At 31.6% G+C, this 15749-nt stretch overlaps 1 protein-coding gene across 1 annotated transcript; it reads left to right on the top strand.

Moving 5' to 3' along the window:
* The first annotated feature begins 4385 nt into the window (after window positions 1-4385).
* Window positions 4386-13601, top strand: LOC117920458 (cationic amino acid transporter 2, vacuolar-like). The gene is made up of 14 exons (XM_034838005.1): window positions 4386-4690; window positions 4879-5074; window positions 5871-5955; window positions 7579-7716; window positions 7853-7971; window positions 8060-8156; window positions 8261-8433; window positions 8662-8728; window positions 10467-10625; window positions 11157-11427; window positions 11899-12007; window positions 12389-12501; window positions 12821-12896; window positions 13209-13601. The coding sequence occupies exons 1-14, from the start codon at window positions 4531-4533 to the stop codon at window positions 13363-13365; spliced, it is 1920 nt and encodes a 639-aa protein (XP_034693896.1). The 5' UTR covers window positions 4386-4530; the 3' UTR covers window positions 13366-13601.
* The last annotated feature ends 2148 nt before the right edge of the window (window positions 13602-15749 follow it).

Genomic DNA, 15749 nt, shown 5'->3' on the forward strand with positions numbered 1-15749 from the left:
CCAAATTATAACAAATTTAAACACAATATAAGTAAAATAAAGAGATAAAATTTAAAAAATTCAAACTCGGGTTTATAGTGGTCCTACGTCCACTCTCCTCAACCTCCTAACCAAGTGAGGGTTTTACTAACTTGAAGCTTTAACCAAGCTTCCAAGCTTCTTACACTTGGATTCCAGCTCCAATGGACTCTTACACAATCTCTTCAAGATTCAAACCTCTTGAAAGCTTTGACACTCAGATTAATACAAGAAATGATCCCTCAACCTAGCTTAAGGATAACTCAAATACAAGACAAAGCTAGGATGACACACAAAAGTGCACTAAATGATATGCAAGTGGTGATTTAATGCACTACAAAAGAAATGAGAGCTTTTTGATCAAGAATAGGTAGGTAAGCTATTGAATGTAAGTGTTCTTTTATCAATAAATGAAGTGGAGCTCTCAATTTATAGGTTTCTAAGCTCGGGAGTCAAAAACATCAAAAGATAACCTCGTCCGGTCGAGTTAGGGGTCAACCGGTTCACTAGCCGTTGAAGCATTTAATGCATGACAGGTTACCATTGCCTCAATCGGACCTCGATCGAGAAGAGAATCCCCTCGACCAGGAGAGAAGGCTATTGAGAGAAAGATAAACTTTTTTGCCTCCCTCAATCGGTCCTCGACCGGACGAGCACAACCGATCAACCGATTCCTCAATCGGTTAAGCCGGTTGACCATAACCTTGACCGGTTGAGCATTTTTGGCCCCGAAAACTTATTTTTTAAATTTCTTTCTTTTCTAACACTTAGGCAAGGCCTTTAGGTAAATTATTAAGCCAATTATAAAATATTTTGCCTAAGGTACATTAGTTCAAAACTCGGGTTTTAATGAAATCGACGTTTTAAATAATAAACCGAGTTTTCAAAGATGCATGAAACGTGTAAAAATCTTAAGTGCACTCATGCATTCATCTTACATTAGTTTCCTATGATCACAAGTCTTCCAAACGTCTCGATCTTGTATCCATTTGGTCATTTGATGAATTTTCGAGTTTATGCCTGAGATTCTTAACCATTAAACAAATTAGTCACTTAACCATGATTTGTTATCATCAAAACCCGATTAGGAGAACCTTTGGGCTAATACTACTAATAGACCAAACTCATCTTCCTTCTTAATCATAATAAAAACAACTCTTTCTATAGTTATATGATTTGTTATTCATGGTCTCACAAGTAGCAAAATGCCCAAAGTTGACAATGTTTTCAAATCTAGTTTTTGAGATCAATTAATAAATTTTTGTTTGAGAATTAAATATGAAAAATAATTTTATTGGTTTATTCTTTATAAATGTATTGTATGTTTTTACACAACCCCAAAGTTTATAAAATATTTTTTATTTTTTAATTATTATTCAAAAAACTCTATAAAAAAAAACAATAAAAACTCTAAAAAAACAATTAAAACATTATAAATTTATTCTAAAAATAACATATTTTCAAAACAAAATTCTAAGAAAATAATTTTTTTATCAAAAGTTTAGCTACGTTTTTTAAAATTAAATATTAAATTAAATTACCTTTTAATACTAATGACTTGAATTTTAAAGAAAAATTCTAAAATTCGTTCTTATCTCGTTTATTTAAATTTCAAACCCGTGAAACACCCTTGGATCGTGGCATTTTTAGAAAAATTAGGATAGACTTTATGGAGAAAAATCCCCCTTTATTCGAGTACTAATACCTTATCTAAAAGCATAGAAAAGATGGATTCCATTCCGTTTCTGTTGGCCGCCCAATCTTCTCTGTTTCATTTATCTTTAATTTATTAACTAAAATACAAATAGTTCTACATGATAATTGCAAACATTGCTGACGTCGGACCATGTTATCCCATCATAAGCCACCACCTCAGCAAGTCTTCCCCCTACGTGGGAATACCACATAGGATGATAATAAAATTGATTTTTATATTATGAATTTCTAACATTTTGAAACACTACTTGGTGCCCGTTTGGTTATGTTTTTTAAAAATATTTTTGGAAAACAGTATGACCTTTGACAAGATTTATTTTTTGTTTGATAGATGATCTTCTAAAAATACTTCTAAATAAAATACTATTAAATGCATAAAAAAATTTGTTTCACTATCTTTAATTGTAAATTTAACTTTTATTTATTAACCATACTTAATTTGAATTTAATTTTTTATTATTATAAAATAAAAATAATACAATGTCTTTAAAAACAATATAAATTATTTCATTCAAACAAATTTCTTGTTTTTTATTTTAAAAAACTATTTTTTTTTTAAAAAAAACATCTTGCCAAACACTCCAATTTTCAAAAAATTCTAAAAAAATATTTTTTTATTCTTTATTTTAAGAACAAATTTTAAAAAACACCTCAAATGGCCTTAAGAGTTTGACAATTATTTTTACAATCAATTTTCAATTTTTGAGAATACAAATAATAAAAAAAAAATATTTTACAATAAAAAATAGAAAATAATTTTTTTTCTTAAAAACATGAAACAACATGATTTCTGATATCATTTTTTTTAAATTATTTTCATATTTTTTATGGTTGTTTTAAAAAATAAATTTATAAATACAAAGAATAATTAAAAATAAAATTATTAAAAAAACATTTAACAAAATAGAAATGAAAAATATGTCAAAGACATCTTAAGTTATTAAATAGATTTTTTTTTTTCATAGAAACAACTTGGAAAGATCATTATCAAAAACTAATTTGAGAGTCATTTTAAAAAATAATTTTTTAAATATAAAAAATAAAATTATATTTGAAAGATATTTAACAACATAAAAAACTTATAAAATTATTTTTAAGTTCTCAAACATATTTTTATTTTCGTAAAACCTTAAAAACCAATTTAAAAAATGGTTATTAAATACTGTTTTTGAAACCGCTATCTCATTGTTATGAGAAATTATTTTTGAAAACACTTCCGATGGGGCCCAAAAATAAAAAAAAGAGTTTGAAAACACACGTCTATAGAAATGTCGATGTTTCGTGATTTTGATGGCATTATATTATTAGTATTAAAAAAACACAGAAGGTTCCTTGCCTTTTAAGATATGGAATCTTGCTTTCAAAATTATAATAAAATTCCTTGTCCTTATCGTATTTAATTCTTGAAACCTCTCCCCACACCCACAGCCTTTCCGATTTAAGCAACTATTCCACACATGGGCTGACGTATAAACATCCCACATCGGAATCTAGTCAGATTCGGAATCTAATCAGATTTGATCTCACATTGAAAATGACTAAATTATCAAATGGACCGACCTCCAATCTAGGTTTTTCTCATTGGTTCATCATCATCATCAACCAACCATACTTTCTTCTTAATTTAATACAAAAAGAAAGAAAATTCTCCATGAATTTTGAGTCAAAATAGTCGGTTTGACCACAAAAACATATCTTTTTAAGTCTCTTTCTCTCACAAAAAAAAAAAAAAAAAGTCTCAATTAACCATCAAGGCTCAATTTAAAAATGAGATCGAAATTGCCAACATCAGTTCCACATCATCTTCACACAAAAATAAAATTTTAATTGATAATTAAGACTTCATTTAAAAAATGAAACCATAATTTCAATATGAGTACCACATCATCATCCCATAAAAATAAAACGTCAATTATTAATTATGATTATATTTAAAAAATAAAGTTGTAATTATTGATATAAATACCACATCATCCTTTCATGAAAATGAAATGTTAATTACCAATTAAGACTTCATTTAAAAAATAAAACCGTAATTGTTAATGAGTACCACATTATCCTTCCGTGAAAATGAAGTCATAATTATCATTTAAAACTTAATTTTTTAATTAAAACCTCAATGAATAATGGAAACTTCAATTTAAATTTTTTTAAAATATTTTTTTAATGATATGAGTCATACCTCACAATAAAAATGTCATTTTATATATAAAAACTCAATTCTTATGATTTATGTGTTTAAAAACACATGATTGAGAAATAAAGATATAATTAATTTTATTTAAAAATAAAAAAGAATTAAATAATAATTGTAAGGGTCAAACATATATATATATATAAAGAAAATTGTTTCTATAATGATATATTTCTACCTAATTCTATTTAAAATTAACACCTTTTTTATTTTTGAGAATAGAAAATAAAAAAACAATTTTTATATTGCAGGAAAACAAGATTCCCGGAGAATTATTTTCAAATGAACAATAATTACTTTTAAATTATTGGGATGAAACTAAATTATTAATTTTATTGAGGGCCTTCCACACGTCATCCAAAAGGTAGGACAGCGGGCAGCGGGCAACGGGCAGCAGAATGGGAGCTAATAATTAGGCAGAATTTTCACATTTTAAAACGCCACTTGCAAACAGGCAATTCAGAATTTCAGACTGCCCATTCCTTCCCTCCCTCCGCTCTGACAAATCTTTTGGGTCGGAGGAAACTGGGCAAAAATCATTCTCTTGGAAAATTATTTGTGCAATAATTTTTTTTATTTTTTATTTTTAAAAAGAATTTGTGATGGGTGTGGGTGGTGATTTTGATTCACAGAAGAGGGGTTCAAGGGGATTCAAAGGATTGATGAGGAGAAAGCTGGTTGATTCTGCCAGAAAGGAGGTGGATGGTGGTCATAAATTGGCCAAGGAATTATCTGTGACTCATCTTATTGCTATTGGAGTTGGTAATCCCTTCTCTTTTCTGGGTTCTTTTCTGAATTTCTTGGGCAGGTGGATTTTCCATGGTTTTCTGATTTTTATTTTGAATATGGAATCATCTATCATGCGCCTTCTGGGTTGTTTTCTGAATTTCTGTTTCGGTGATTATGAGTAGATTGTTGAAAATTTTATGCTGTGAATTGAATAGGAGTTGGGTCAACAATTGGGGCTGGTGTTTATATCCTAGTTGGAACTGTGGCAAGGGAGCATTCAGGGCCTGCACTCACAATTTCATTTCTAATAGCTGGAATAGCAGCTGCACTTTCAGCCTTTTGCTATGCAGAGCTTTCTAGTCGTTGCCCATCTGCCGGGAGTGCCTACCATTATTCCTACATATGTGTTGGTGAAAGGTAATATCTTCAAATCCTTTCTCTAACTATTTGGAGGTTAAACCACATGCCATTCAGTTGATATTCATGGAGAAATTGATGATGTTTTTATGGAAAAAATGCTGTCATATAGTGTGAATTTAAAATCAGAATTTGTAATTGTTTATACTAGTAATAATGCACAAATTGAAGTCAAAAACATTATTATGAAAAGAAATATATCATAAGTGTTTGATGGGTAGGGTGAAACTCAAGAACATATATGTTTGAATGCTTATATATGTCTAAAGTGTTGGAAAAATGTTCATTTCTTCTAATACAAATAATCTTACATATGGTATAGGAAGAAAAATGCAAATCAAGTCAATAGTTGTTTATAACAGGTGGAGAAGCATTATGAAAATTTTAGATCCATATTGGTGATATTTCGTGAATCATTTTATCTCCAAATTGCTTTTAGGGCATTGACCATGCTTTTACATAATGATATGTCCTGTTTTATTTACATTGTGAACTGCCAAAAAGTGAGGATACGAGATATTTTCCAATTGTTTTTCGTGATGCAAGCATATCTTTTCTCAAAGCTTCTACCCTATGCCTTTATTGGTCCCAGTGGTTGCATCAACCTGAACCATGTCACACCATGTTATTGATTCAGTCCTTGAGTTCAGATGATAATATTTCTTTCTTTAGATTTGGGACACTGGCACTTTGAATCTGTTCTATTTTTTATTTATTCATTTTTATGTATATTTATTTCATGAGTCATAGCATTTGAAGAATTCATTTGTGATTTTAACGTTATCATTGCTTGCAGTGTTGCTTGGTTGATTGGTTGGGCATTGATTCTGGAATATACAGTTGGTGGTTCAGCAGTTGCACGCGGCATATCCCCAAATCTGGCCTTGCTGTTTGCATTTCCTTCAAAGTTTTAACTCTTTATGTTATGTGTTTCCCTCTGAGTTTGATAGGATATATTGTTGGCTCTTGGTTTTGAATATGGTGTATTACATGTTGATTGTTAGTAGTTTGGAAGTTGTTCATTTACTCCTGTTTTGTCTATACAGTATAATCTTCGTCATGATTCCTAAAAGCTTCTTTCTATTGGTTTAGGTTGGTTCGCTCTCTAAGTAACAGGATCATCCGCTATCTGCTCTGTCATGCCAGTTGATACAAATCCATATGTCATCAGTTTTTGTTGATATATAGCTTTATGTGCATTAGAATTGCTTGAATTACTGTGAAACTGGACATGGATAGTGACTCTATTTCTGCTCTAATGGGGAATCTCTCCTTTTTGGTTTCAGTTTAGCATATTTATAATTTACCTATTTAAATTTTAAGAAAAACATCACTCAGGGTTAATTGAGCATGCTGAGATAGGAGTTGCTCTTATTGTTGAGAACAAGGACATTGCATATGAGATTAGATGTACATAGAGTTCTAATGGTTTTGACCTAACTAAAGGAAAAGAAAGAGGCTTTTTGCATGAAACGGTAAACAAAACTCTCTTAGTAGAAGATGAATATCCAACCGGAGGATGCAGAGCAGAAGACAAAAAAATCAACAACTGCTCCAATCTCCCCATTGTTTAAGTTCCATGTAAACATGGGAGACTACAAACTGTAGTCCAAATCTATGAGGGTTAACAAGTGCTACTTGAGTTGTGAGCAGAGTCAGTGTGTGTTTATTCATGTTTTATTTCTTGGCTTCAACCCTTCGATATCACATCTGCTTGTGGTTTAGAAGTTTCTTTGGCATCCCTTGCCTCTTTTTCTGTTCACCTAAGTGGTTGGTGCATCTATGCTTTTGGCCTAAAAAGAAGATGCTGCTGAATTTGGCATTATGTGAAACTTAATTGGGGATTTAGAAGGAAAGAATGCTTAAACTTTGAAGTGATTAGCTTAGAAGTAATCAAAGTTGAAACAGAACAAGTTCCTCCTTTACAGTTTGTATTTGATAAGGGTTGAGGTAAGGCTTCAGAATATTGGGATAAGTTTTTCTCCTGATATTAGTGTTCATATTGACCAGGTGTAAACCTCTTCTTGTAGCTTGTCTCTTGGTTTTGGGGACTTCTTGTCCCATTATCTTCCTCTAATTTAAAACCAAGAAAAAAGAGGCAAAACGAATAGATGCTTGTGAAATGCCTCTGTAGTTAAGACCAATAATTTCAAAACGGTACTGGCTAGATTGAATGTGGCTTCTCACTTGATGCCCCAACACTATTAAAGTCTGGAATTGGAAGACTGAATACCACACAAAAGTCTATCATGGAAATGGTTTGAGAGACGTATCAAGCCATACTGGGAAGAAATTGTGTTCATGTTTGTAATTTTATGGATCTTCTTGACTTAACACTGAGGCAGGTGATGATTGCCATATCAAATTTTCTGACATTTTTGGTTTTGTTTCAGATTTTTTCTTGCATGCTAGACTTTTATGCTATTATGTACTGAAATGTATGGGAGACTTCTTTGCTTCACTACTTACTATATTATTTAATTTATTTCCCTTATTCTTGTCAGGCCTTGCTGTTTGGAGGTGGGGATCTACCTGCTTTTATAGCCCGTCAGTATATTCCTGCACTTGATATTGTGGTTGACCCATGTGCAGCAATTTTAGTTTTTATTGTCACTGGGCTCTTGTGTGTGGGAATCAAGGAGGTTACTTTCTTCTCCTTATTCTGTCTTTCCTTTCCAATATTTTTTCAGACGTTTTGTTTTGGTTACATCCAGACAAATCTTCTTGCCATGTAAAGTGTGAACCTAATTCATTTTAATACTCAATTCGCTCTTTCAGAGTACAGTTGCACAAGCCATTGTCACAACGGGAAATGTATGTGCCATGATGTTTGTCGTAATAGCTGGTGGATATCTTGGTTTCAAGACTGGATGGGCTGGATATGAACTTCCTACTGGGTAAAGGGTGTTTTTGTTGCAATGCCAACCATATGATGACCTTCTCGGGTAGTTTATTTAACACACTTTCGTTTTTCTCATTTGATAGGTATTTTCCTTTTGGAGTAGATGGTATGCTGGCTGGGTCTGCAACAGTCTTCTTTGCATACATTGGTTTTGATTCTGTTGCCAGCACAGCTGAGGAGGTATATATGGATTTTTCTTCCTGGAACTTGCACTTCTCAGATAATTGGCAATGTTGTGACCAAAGGGGGTTTGTACTTACTGCCATATTTTATTATCCTAACAGGTGAAGAATCCCCAGCGAGATTTGCCACTGGGTATTGGTGCTGCACTGTCGATATCCTGCATACTATATATGTTGGTCTCTGTTGTCATTGTTGGTCTGGTGCCCTATTATTCAATGGATCCTGACACCCCCATCTCCACTGCATTTGCTAGCCATGGGATGAAATGGGCAGCGTAAGCAAATAAATTATTTATTTTTTCTGATGGTAACACTTTTCTTTTTGGGAATCAGAACTGAAACACCCCCATCCTAACCTTTTGCCCCTTGATCTAGCTCTCAAGGTCTAGCCCAAGCAAATACCCTTTTTTTCAAATTGTGGTGCATCCTATTATTTCTGTAAATATTAGTGCATTCAAGTTTTAACTCTCTTTTGAAAGCTATTTTCCTGATTTTGATTTCAGGTACATAATAACTATTGGAGCTGTTACTGCTCTCTGCTCAACATTGATGGGTTCGCTCCTCCCTCAGGTAAATTGGTGGAATGGTTTGGGATTTTCCTTTGTGGATAGTTCTTAAATATGCACAGTTTCATCTTAATAAGTAAAACAGAGACACCAGGTTTTACATGGAAACACCAAACAACTGACTATCTATTAGGGTAAAAACAACATGACCATCATAGTCCACTAATTAATCATTAAGAAATTATGTTGAGTTTGTAGGAATATTGAACACCATATCTGGTCCAGGTTATCAGCTTTTTTCATAAATCTTCCAACCCCTTTCTCTGAAATCCACACAATGCAATGAACAAACAAATCCATGCTTACTACAACAAATCCTTGTTTGCCCACCTCTTGTAGATGACACACACTTTATGGCATCCAGTGGAAGCAACAGTTCACAAAATCTACCTGAAGCAATCGACTCCTTATGAGGCTCCCAATCAAAGAATGGAGAAAGGGGTTCTTTGGGTGTGTTTCAAAATTCGTTGTGTTTCAAAAATCAAAGAACAAAACCATAATTCTTGAACATGATGTTCAAAAGATTTTTTTTTCTGAAAAACATGAAGAATTTGTTCTTGTGTAAAGGTATACCTAAAAGCTCTTTTAATTTAAATGGGAGACTTTCTAGAACACAATCGAGAGATGTATTAAAAGGCAATTTAGGGAAATTTTGAAAAGCTCATTGAAGAAATCCTCTTAAAATTTTCAGATGACATTTTAAAACTTTAAAAAAGGCTTTCCAAATTTTGTTAATGAAAATGGGGTCTTTGAACCACTTATCATCCCTAAGGTCTGCTTAACGACAGGTTTGTTTGATATAACAATATTATTTTCACCTGTAACCTTTTTAAACTTAAGGTGGATGGGTGAGATGCAAAATGAACTTAGAGGCTCACATTACAACAACTTCTGGAACAGAATTTCCAACACAAGTAGTTCTGAGAATACAAAATTGACTTTGAAAACAACAGAAATTCAGGGTAAAAAGCTATTTGCTACTTTTATGTCTTTTTTGGCTCTGGCTGGATGATTCCTCATCCTTCTAGTTCACTTTTCTATTAGTGCATTCTTTTTTTTTTTTGAATTTATATCTTTTGTTTGTTATATCAAAAAAATGCTTCTTGTTGCATTTCCTCTCTATCTCTCTATATTTCTATCCTAGTTGTTTTATGTGCAATGATATTATAAATGGCCTATAGTATTTCAAACAATCAAGAGGAAATGGTTTTTGAATTATAATAAGTCCATAAGAAATTATCTGATAAAAAAAAAAAGAAAGAAAGAAAGAAAAGGAAAAAAAGAAGTCCATAAGAAATTAGGATTTAACTGATTATTGTTCTAGAAAGTGTACGGTTAGTCTGAAATCTGAATCACATTTTTTATTGTTAGATGTACTTTTTATTGCCAATTCCTTCCTTTTTTTTTTTTTGGCATCGAACTAAATAAGGAGACTTCCGGTCTCCAACCTCACCCCTTGTGACTTAATCTAATAATTATTCAGGGCTTACTGTTAGATGCTTTTCTCCCTTCCTTTTTCTTTTCTTCCATACTTTCTTTTGTACTTTCTAATGCTCAAGTATGGGATGAGTTCCCTTTGTTTTTTTATTTTGGTTAAGTTAGTATTGCAATTTTCTAGTGGTGATAGTTTTGGCTAACTTATGAAAACTTAATTAGATTTTACCACAAAAGAAGTTCTCTCTTGCATCTGATGAAATGCTGATATTTTATTTTTATTTTTCATATCTTTATGTATATCTCAGCCGCGAATCCTGATGGCAATGGCTAGAGATGGATTGCTGCCATCATTTTTTTCAGATCTCAACAGGCGCACACAAGTTCCTGTCAAGGCCACAATAGTAACTGGTATTGGGGCTGCAACTCTGGCATTCTTTATGGATGTTTCACAATTGGCAGGAATGGTAAGTTAACTTTCTCAGAAAATAGGGTCTAGCAATGTTGTTTGGCAGGGAGGACTTCCCAGTTATTAGATCCCTTCGAATATGGAAGCAAACATTTCAGAATAAGTGAATAACTTATGCACTTCAATTGTGGCTTGCCCTAAAGGGCTTCAAGCTTTGGGTTGGGCCCCTTTATGAGCTTAATTATTTTAAACTAGAAAGCAAACTACTCAACAATTATGACCATATCAAGGATGTATTACTGAACTGTTGGTCATTCTAATGATAGATAATTCATTGGACTCAACCTTACAATAGTTCCTGGCTGTTCATGGGGAAATAATTCAGTACTTGAATGAAGTTCAAGCTGATATTTATTTTTTTCTTTTTTGGGTTTCCTGCCCCTTAAACCAGAAGAACTCTAGAATGGCAGTCTGGGATCCTTACCATCTAAAAGATTATAAAGCTTTCTATATGTTGCAGGGTGATAATGATATAGGTGGACAGATATGGATATTTAAATTGTTGCCCTTAACTTTTCCCTTTTTGCAGGTCAGTGTGGGCACACTTCTTGCCTTCACCATGGTAGCATGTTCTGTGTTAATACTCCGATATGTTCCACCCGATGAAGTGCCACTCACACCATCACATCAGGAATCAATTGATACAGTTTCATTACAACATAGCAGTAGCAACCAGAAGATTGATGAGGAAAATTCCAAAGTTTGTGCTGGCCCCTCTAATGAGATTACTCGACCTTTAATTGCTAAAGAGGGAGCATCAGCTGATCCTGTTGTTGTAAAAAATGTAGTTCTAGACAGATGTAAGTTTGTTTCATGTTCTTCTTCTTGTTTACAATATTTCCTTTTGTTTTCTGCTATTTTAAATTTCAAAAGGTGTGAACTTTATGTGTTAACAGTGCTGGATTTTGTCATTCCTCGAATTTCACTTGGTTAAAGTGCTTTTGGAAGTATATATACCTGCAACGAAGCAATTTTACATAATAGGATATGTGCACTGTGGCAAGAAAAATAATTCCCCAAATGCTAATGAAACAATGTTTAAAATGGAAAGAACTTTTCAGTACAAGTAATTAACCTAACTTATGTTATGAAATGAGTTCATATAGAATTCGAGTATTAATTCCAAATCCACAGATGTGGAGGTTGGGTGAGCAACCTGAAGGCACATATGCACACTAGAAGCCATGTAAAAAGTGTGTTTTTCATTACTTTCCATGGTTTGGGATTTACTAAAATGGGTACTGTTTCCCCCTTTGCATTGCTTGTCTCAGACATAATAGATGAAAACATGAGGCGAAAAATTGCCGGCTGGACCATAATGCTGACATGTGTAGGAGTGGTTCTCCTTACATCTGCTGCTTCATATGTGAACCTTCCCAGGTGGGTTTCTTTTCCAGACCGTTGCTTTAGTTGCTGTCAATACCATTATGTTGCGGTTTTCTTAGAAAAAATTATTATTTCCTGGTTCGCAAGATGGAATTCTCCCTGGCCTCAGTTGTGGTTGGGAGAGTAACTGAAACTGCTGATATGAGTTATTGAGAAATACTTCAGTCCTTCATTGGTGTGTGAACCTATATGCATAATGTACTAAAACAACAACCATGTGAATATGTCTTGTATTTAATTCTGATAAAAGGAAATTAGTCTCTGGCATTTAGGGGTGAAGGATCTTTTTCTCCTTTTTCCTCCTGAATCTTTTCCTGCAAATGGTTCAGTTTTCTTTCTTCTTTAAGCTGCACTAATTTGTCGATCTACTACCAGCTTTCCTCGTTACATGTTTTGTGGAATCGGTGGTGCTTTACTTTTATCTGGTCTGATAGTGCTCACCTGTATAGATCAAGATGATGCAAGGCACAACTTTGGGCATTCAGGAGGTACGTTCTCACTCTAAATCATCTACAGTTAATATATTTGGTAAGGCTGGATTGACATAAAAACTGGCATGTGTCCTACTTTGGCTATCTAGATCATGTCCAGGCTAAAGTATGGTGGGTGCCAACTAGTAGTCTTGCCATGGTCCTGACTGTTTGATTTGGTTTATTTGCATCCTGATATATATATGTGGGGATGGTGTCCATTTGAACTAGTTCAAATATGGCTTGGAGTTATGTTGATTAATAAATCATTGAAACTCAATGTTCATGCAAGAAATTTTGGATAAATTTACAAGATGAAATGTTGATTTCTTTTCAGGTTTCATTTGCCCATTCGTCCCACTCCTACCTATTGCCTGCATTCTCATCAACGTCTACTTGTTGGTGAATCTTGGGTGAGCACCCAGACGAAGTTTGATTTTTCACTGTTATTTTACATAATTGAATTTTTTGGAATATGTTGTACCCTAAGGATGCAACATGGGACAGGTCCAACTTGAAAAAACAAGATAACCCCACCTCAATCCCTTGCTTAAGTATTTTTTTTCTTCAGGGCATTTAGTCAGATCCTGATTCATTAAATGCATAAGTGACCCAGATAGGTTCTCTGCTAGGTTGATTTGTTCAAGTAAACCGAACAAACCATGAGCAAAAAGCTGTTCTTTCATCCCTGTTTCTTGTATAACATTATGTCTGGTAATTTGCAGATCTGCTACCTGGACCCGGGTTTCTATATGGTTGGGGATAGGAGTGCTCGTTTATGGATTCTATGGGCGAAGACACAGCTCACTGCAGAATGCAGTTTATGTACCAGCAGCTGATGTGGATGAAATCTATGGAAGCTCTTCAAACTGCCTAGCTTAGGATGTGTGTGAAGAATATGAATGGGGGTTGGAATATGAATGACTCTTATACTGGCTGATGCTTTGAGTGAGTTTGTTTGTATAATTAATATTCCCTTGGTGGGTGGCATTCTCAGTTTGTTCAAACCAATGTAAATTGTCTACTAATGTAGTACAGAATTGGGAAAAAAATTGTACACTAATCCCTGTCCATACTGTATATTTATAGTGATGAAATGCATGTTTTTTTTTCAAACATTTGATGAATGAGGTGTATGTTGTAGAGTCAAAACCTATGGTTCCAACAATGACATCTTTTTTGGGTCACATATGTAAACTCTTTTATTGCATGAATATAGAAATGTCATTATCATAGGCTATTTCTTTTACAATAAAGTTAAAAAAAATGAAAATATAAAAAGTTGGAGATATAATTTGGTCACAAATCACTGATTAGTCCTTTCAGAATTTTGAAAAATATTACAGTAATTTGAAAAATAATTCTTAAAATATAGGAGTTCAAAAACTAGTTTTTGAATTTAAAATTATTATCTTAGTAATTTCGTATACAAATTAGGATAAATTTAAAAAAAATTATTAATTTATCAAGATTTTAGTGCATAATATAATGTATATGTACAAAACAAATGTGTTGCACTCATGTGGTATGGAATTTTAATTTTATACCTTTTGTATATCACAAATAAAATAGAAGAAAAAGAAAGTTAATAAAAATAATATAAGTGAAATAGTAGAAAAAAAAGACAAAAAGGTTAGGGGTAATATGGTCATTTTTGGTTTAACACTTTTATTAGGATTCAATGAAGATAAATAGGAAAAAAAATTTATATATAACTTAATTACTAAGAAGAGATGAAAAATACTCGTTAATAAGTAGCAATTAAAATATACATACCCAATTTCTATAATAATAATAATTAATTAAGGTTATATTTGATTGACTCGGGATAACATAAGATTAGGATATATAGGTATTCTAGGATATCATATTTCATTTGATAGGAAATGCATATTGGAATATGATATTTTTGGATATTAAATTTAATGGACATGATATCTTAAAGTAGAATATAGAATAAAATATTTAATGTTATGCTAATATTTACTTTAAAAATGAATAAAAAAATAAAATGAAGTAAATATAATTTTTTTAATGTTTAAAATAAAAATTATATTGTATTTTAATATTTTTTATTTATGAAATTTCTCTTATGTTGAACAATATTTATGATTAAAATATTTAAACTTTATAAATAAATTTTTTTATATTATATATATATATATATATATTAAATAATACATATATTAATTTTATTTTACAATATAATTTATAAATATATTTTTATTTTTTAACCACATAGTTATTTTATAATAAAAAATTACAAAATAAGTCATATACGAAAAAAAAAAAAAAATTGATAAAAAAAATTTATGATGTGACAAAATATGTATATCTTACGTATTAACCTGATATTAACATAATTTATGTAGAAAGGATATAAAAAGGAAGAGCTAGAAAAGCTATATGATAAATACTTGAAGTTGTATTGTAAAGATATGATTATAATAAAATAAACAAAAATTAGATCTTTAGGATACAACTTTAATAAAATATAAAAAAATTATGTTTTTAAGATACCATTTTCATATGCTGACTTCACTACACAAAATATTATAAATTTAGTAATATATTTTAAAATTGTTATATTTATTAGATAAAAAAAAAAAAAAAAAAAAACTTGCATTAGGTATGAGAGTGAAGTTCCTTATAAAGAAACCCAATTTCCATGGGCATCTACTTCATAATTTCAGCTATGTAAGGTGACCTTGTCATGCATTTTTTGTGATTTTCAAAATTAGTTGTTCATGATAGCCTAACATGACTAACATCGCTAACAAGGTTTACTTCACATGATTTTTTTTCTTAAAATGTGTTTCTTCTCTTAATTTTAATATTTATAGGGTTGAATCGTTGTAGAGTTTAATGGAATATAAGTGAGATATTGGTGTATACTAAAACAAACAATTATTTCCTTTTTATAGAATTAAGAATTAATACTATTGAGAATAATGGTATTTACATAATCACTTTAAAACAAAAAGATAAACCACCAAGATTAAATGAGGAAAAGTGGTAGTCTTATCACATCTGGAAATTGACTAAAGAAGATTATACATCTTATCATCTAAAAGAAAGAATGAAGAATCTGAATCAAGATTGTTACCAGGAAAATAATGAATATCGAGAAACAATAAAAAAAAAAAAAAAAATCAAGTCAAGAAATAATAAAGAAGAATGTGAATCTGATCGAAAATAATGAATATCAAGTCAGTCAAATTTTATATAAATTATTATGTAATATTTTTGAATTTTGAATTTTTGAA

Source organism: Vitis riparia, chromosome 8 (assembly GCF_004353265.1).
Source record: "Vitis riparia cultivar Riparia Gloire de Montpellier isolate 1030 chromosome 8, EGFV_Vit.rip_1.0, whole genome shotgun sequence".
NCBI classification, from domain to species: Eukaryota; Viridiplantae; Streptophyta; class Magnoliopsida; order Vitales; family Vitaceae; genus Vitis; species Vitis riparia.

Bases quoted from the DNA above. Each gene is read 5' to 3' on its own strand.
- LOC117920458 (XM_034838005.1), top strand. From the start codon at position 4,531: ATGGGTGTGGGTGGTGATTTTGATTCACAGAAGAGGGGTTCAAGGGGA. The intron at 5,075-5,870 runs GTAATATCTTCA...CATTGCTTGCAG, and splicing joins TACATATGTGTTGGTGAAAG to TGTTGCTTGGTTGATTGGTT. The intron at 7,717-7,852 runs GTTACTTTCTTC...TCGCTCTTTCAG, and splicing joins TGTGTGTGGGAATCAAGGAG to AGTACAGTTGCACAAGCCAT.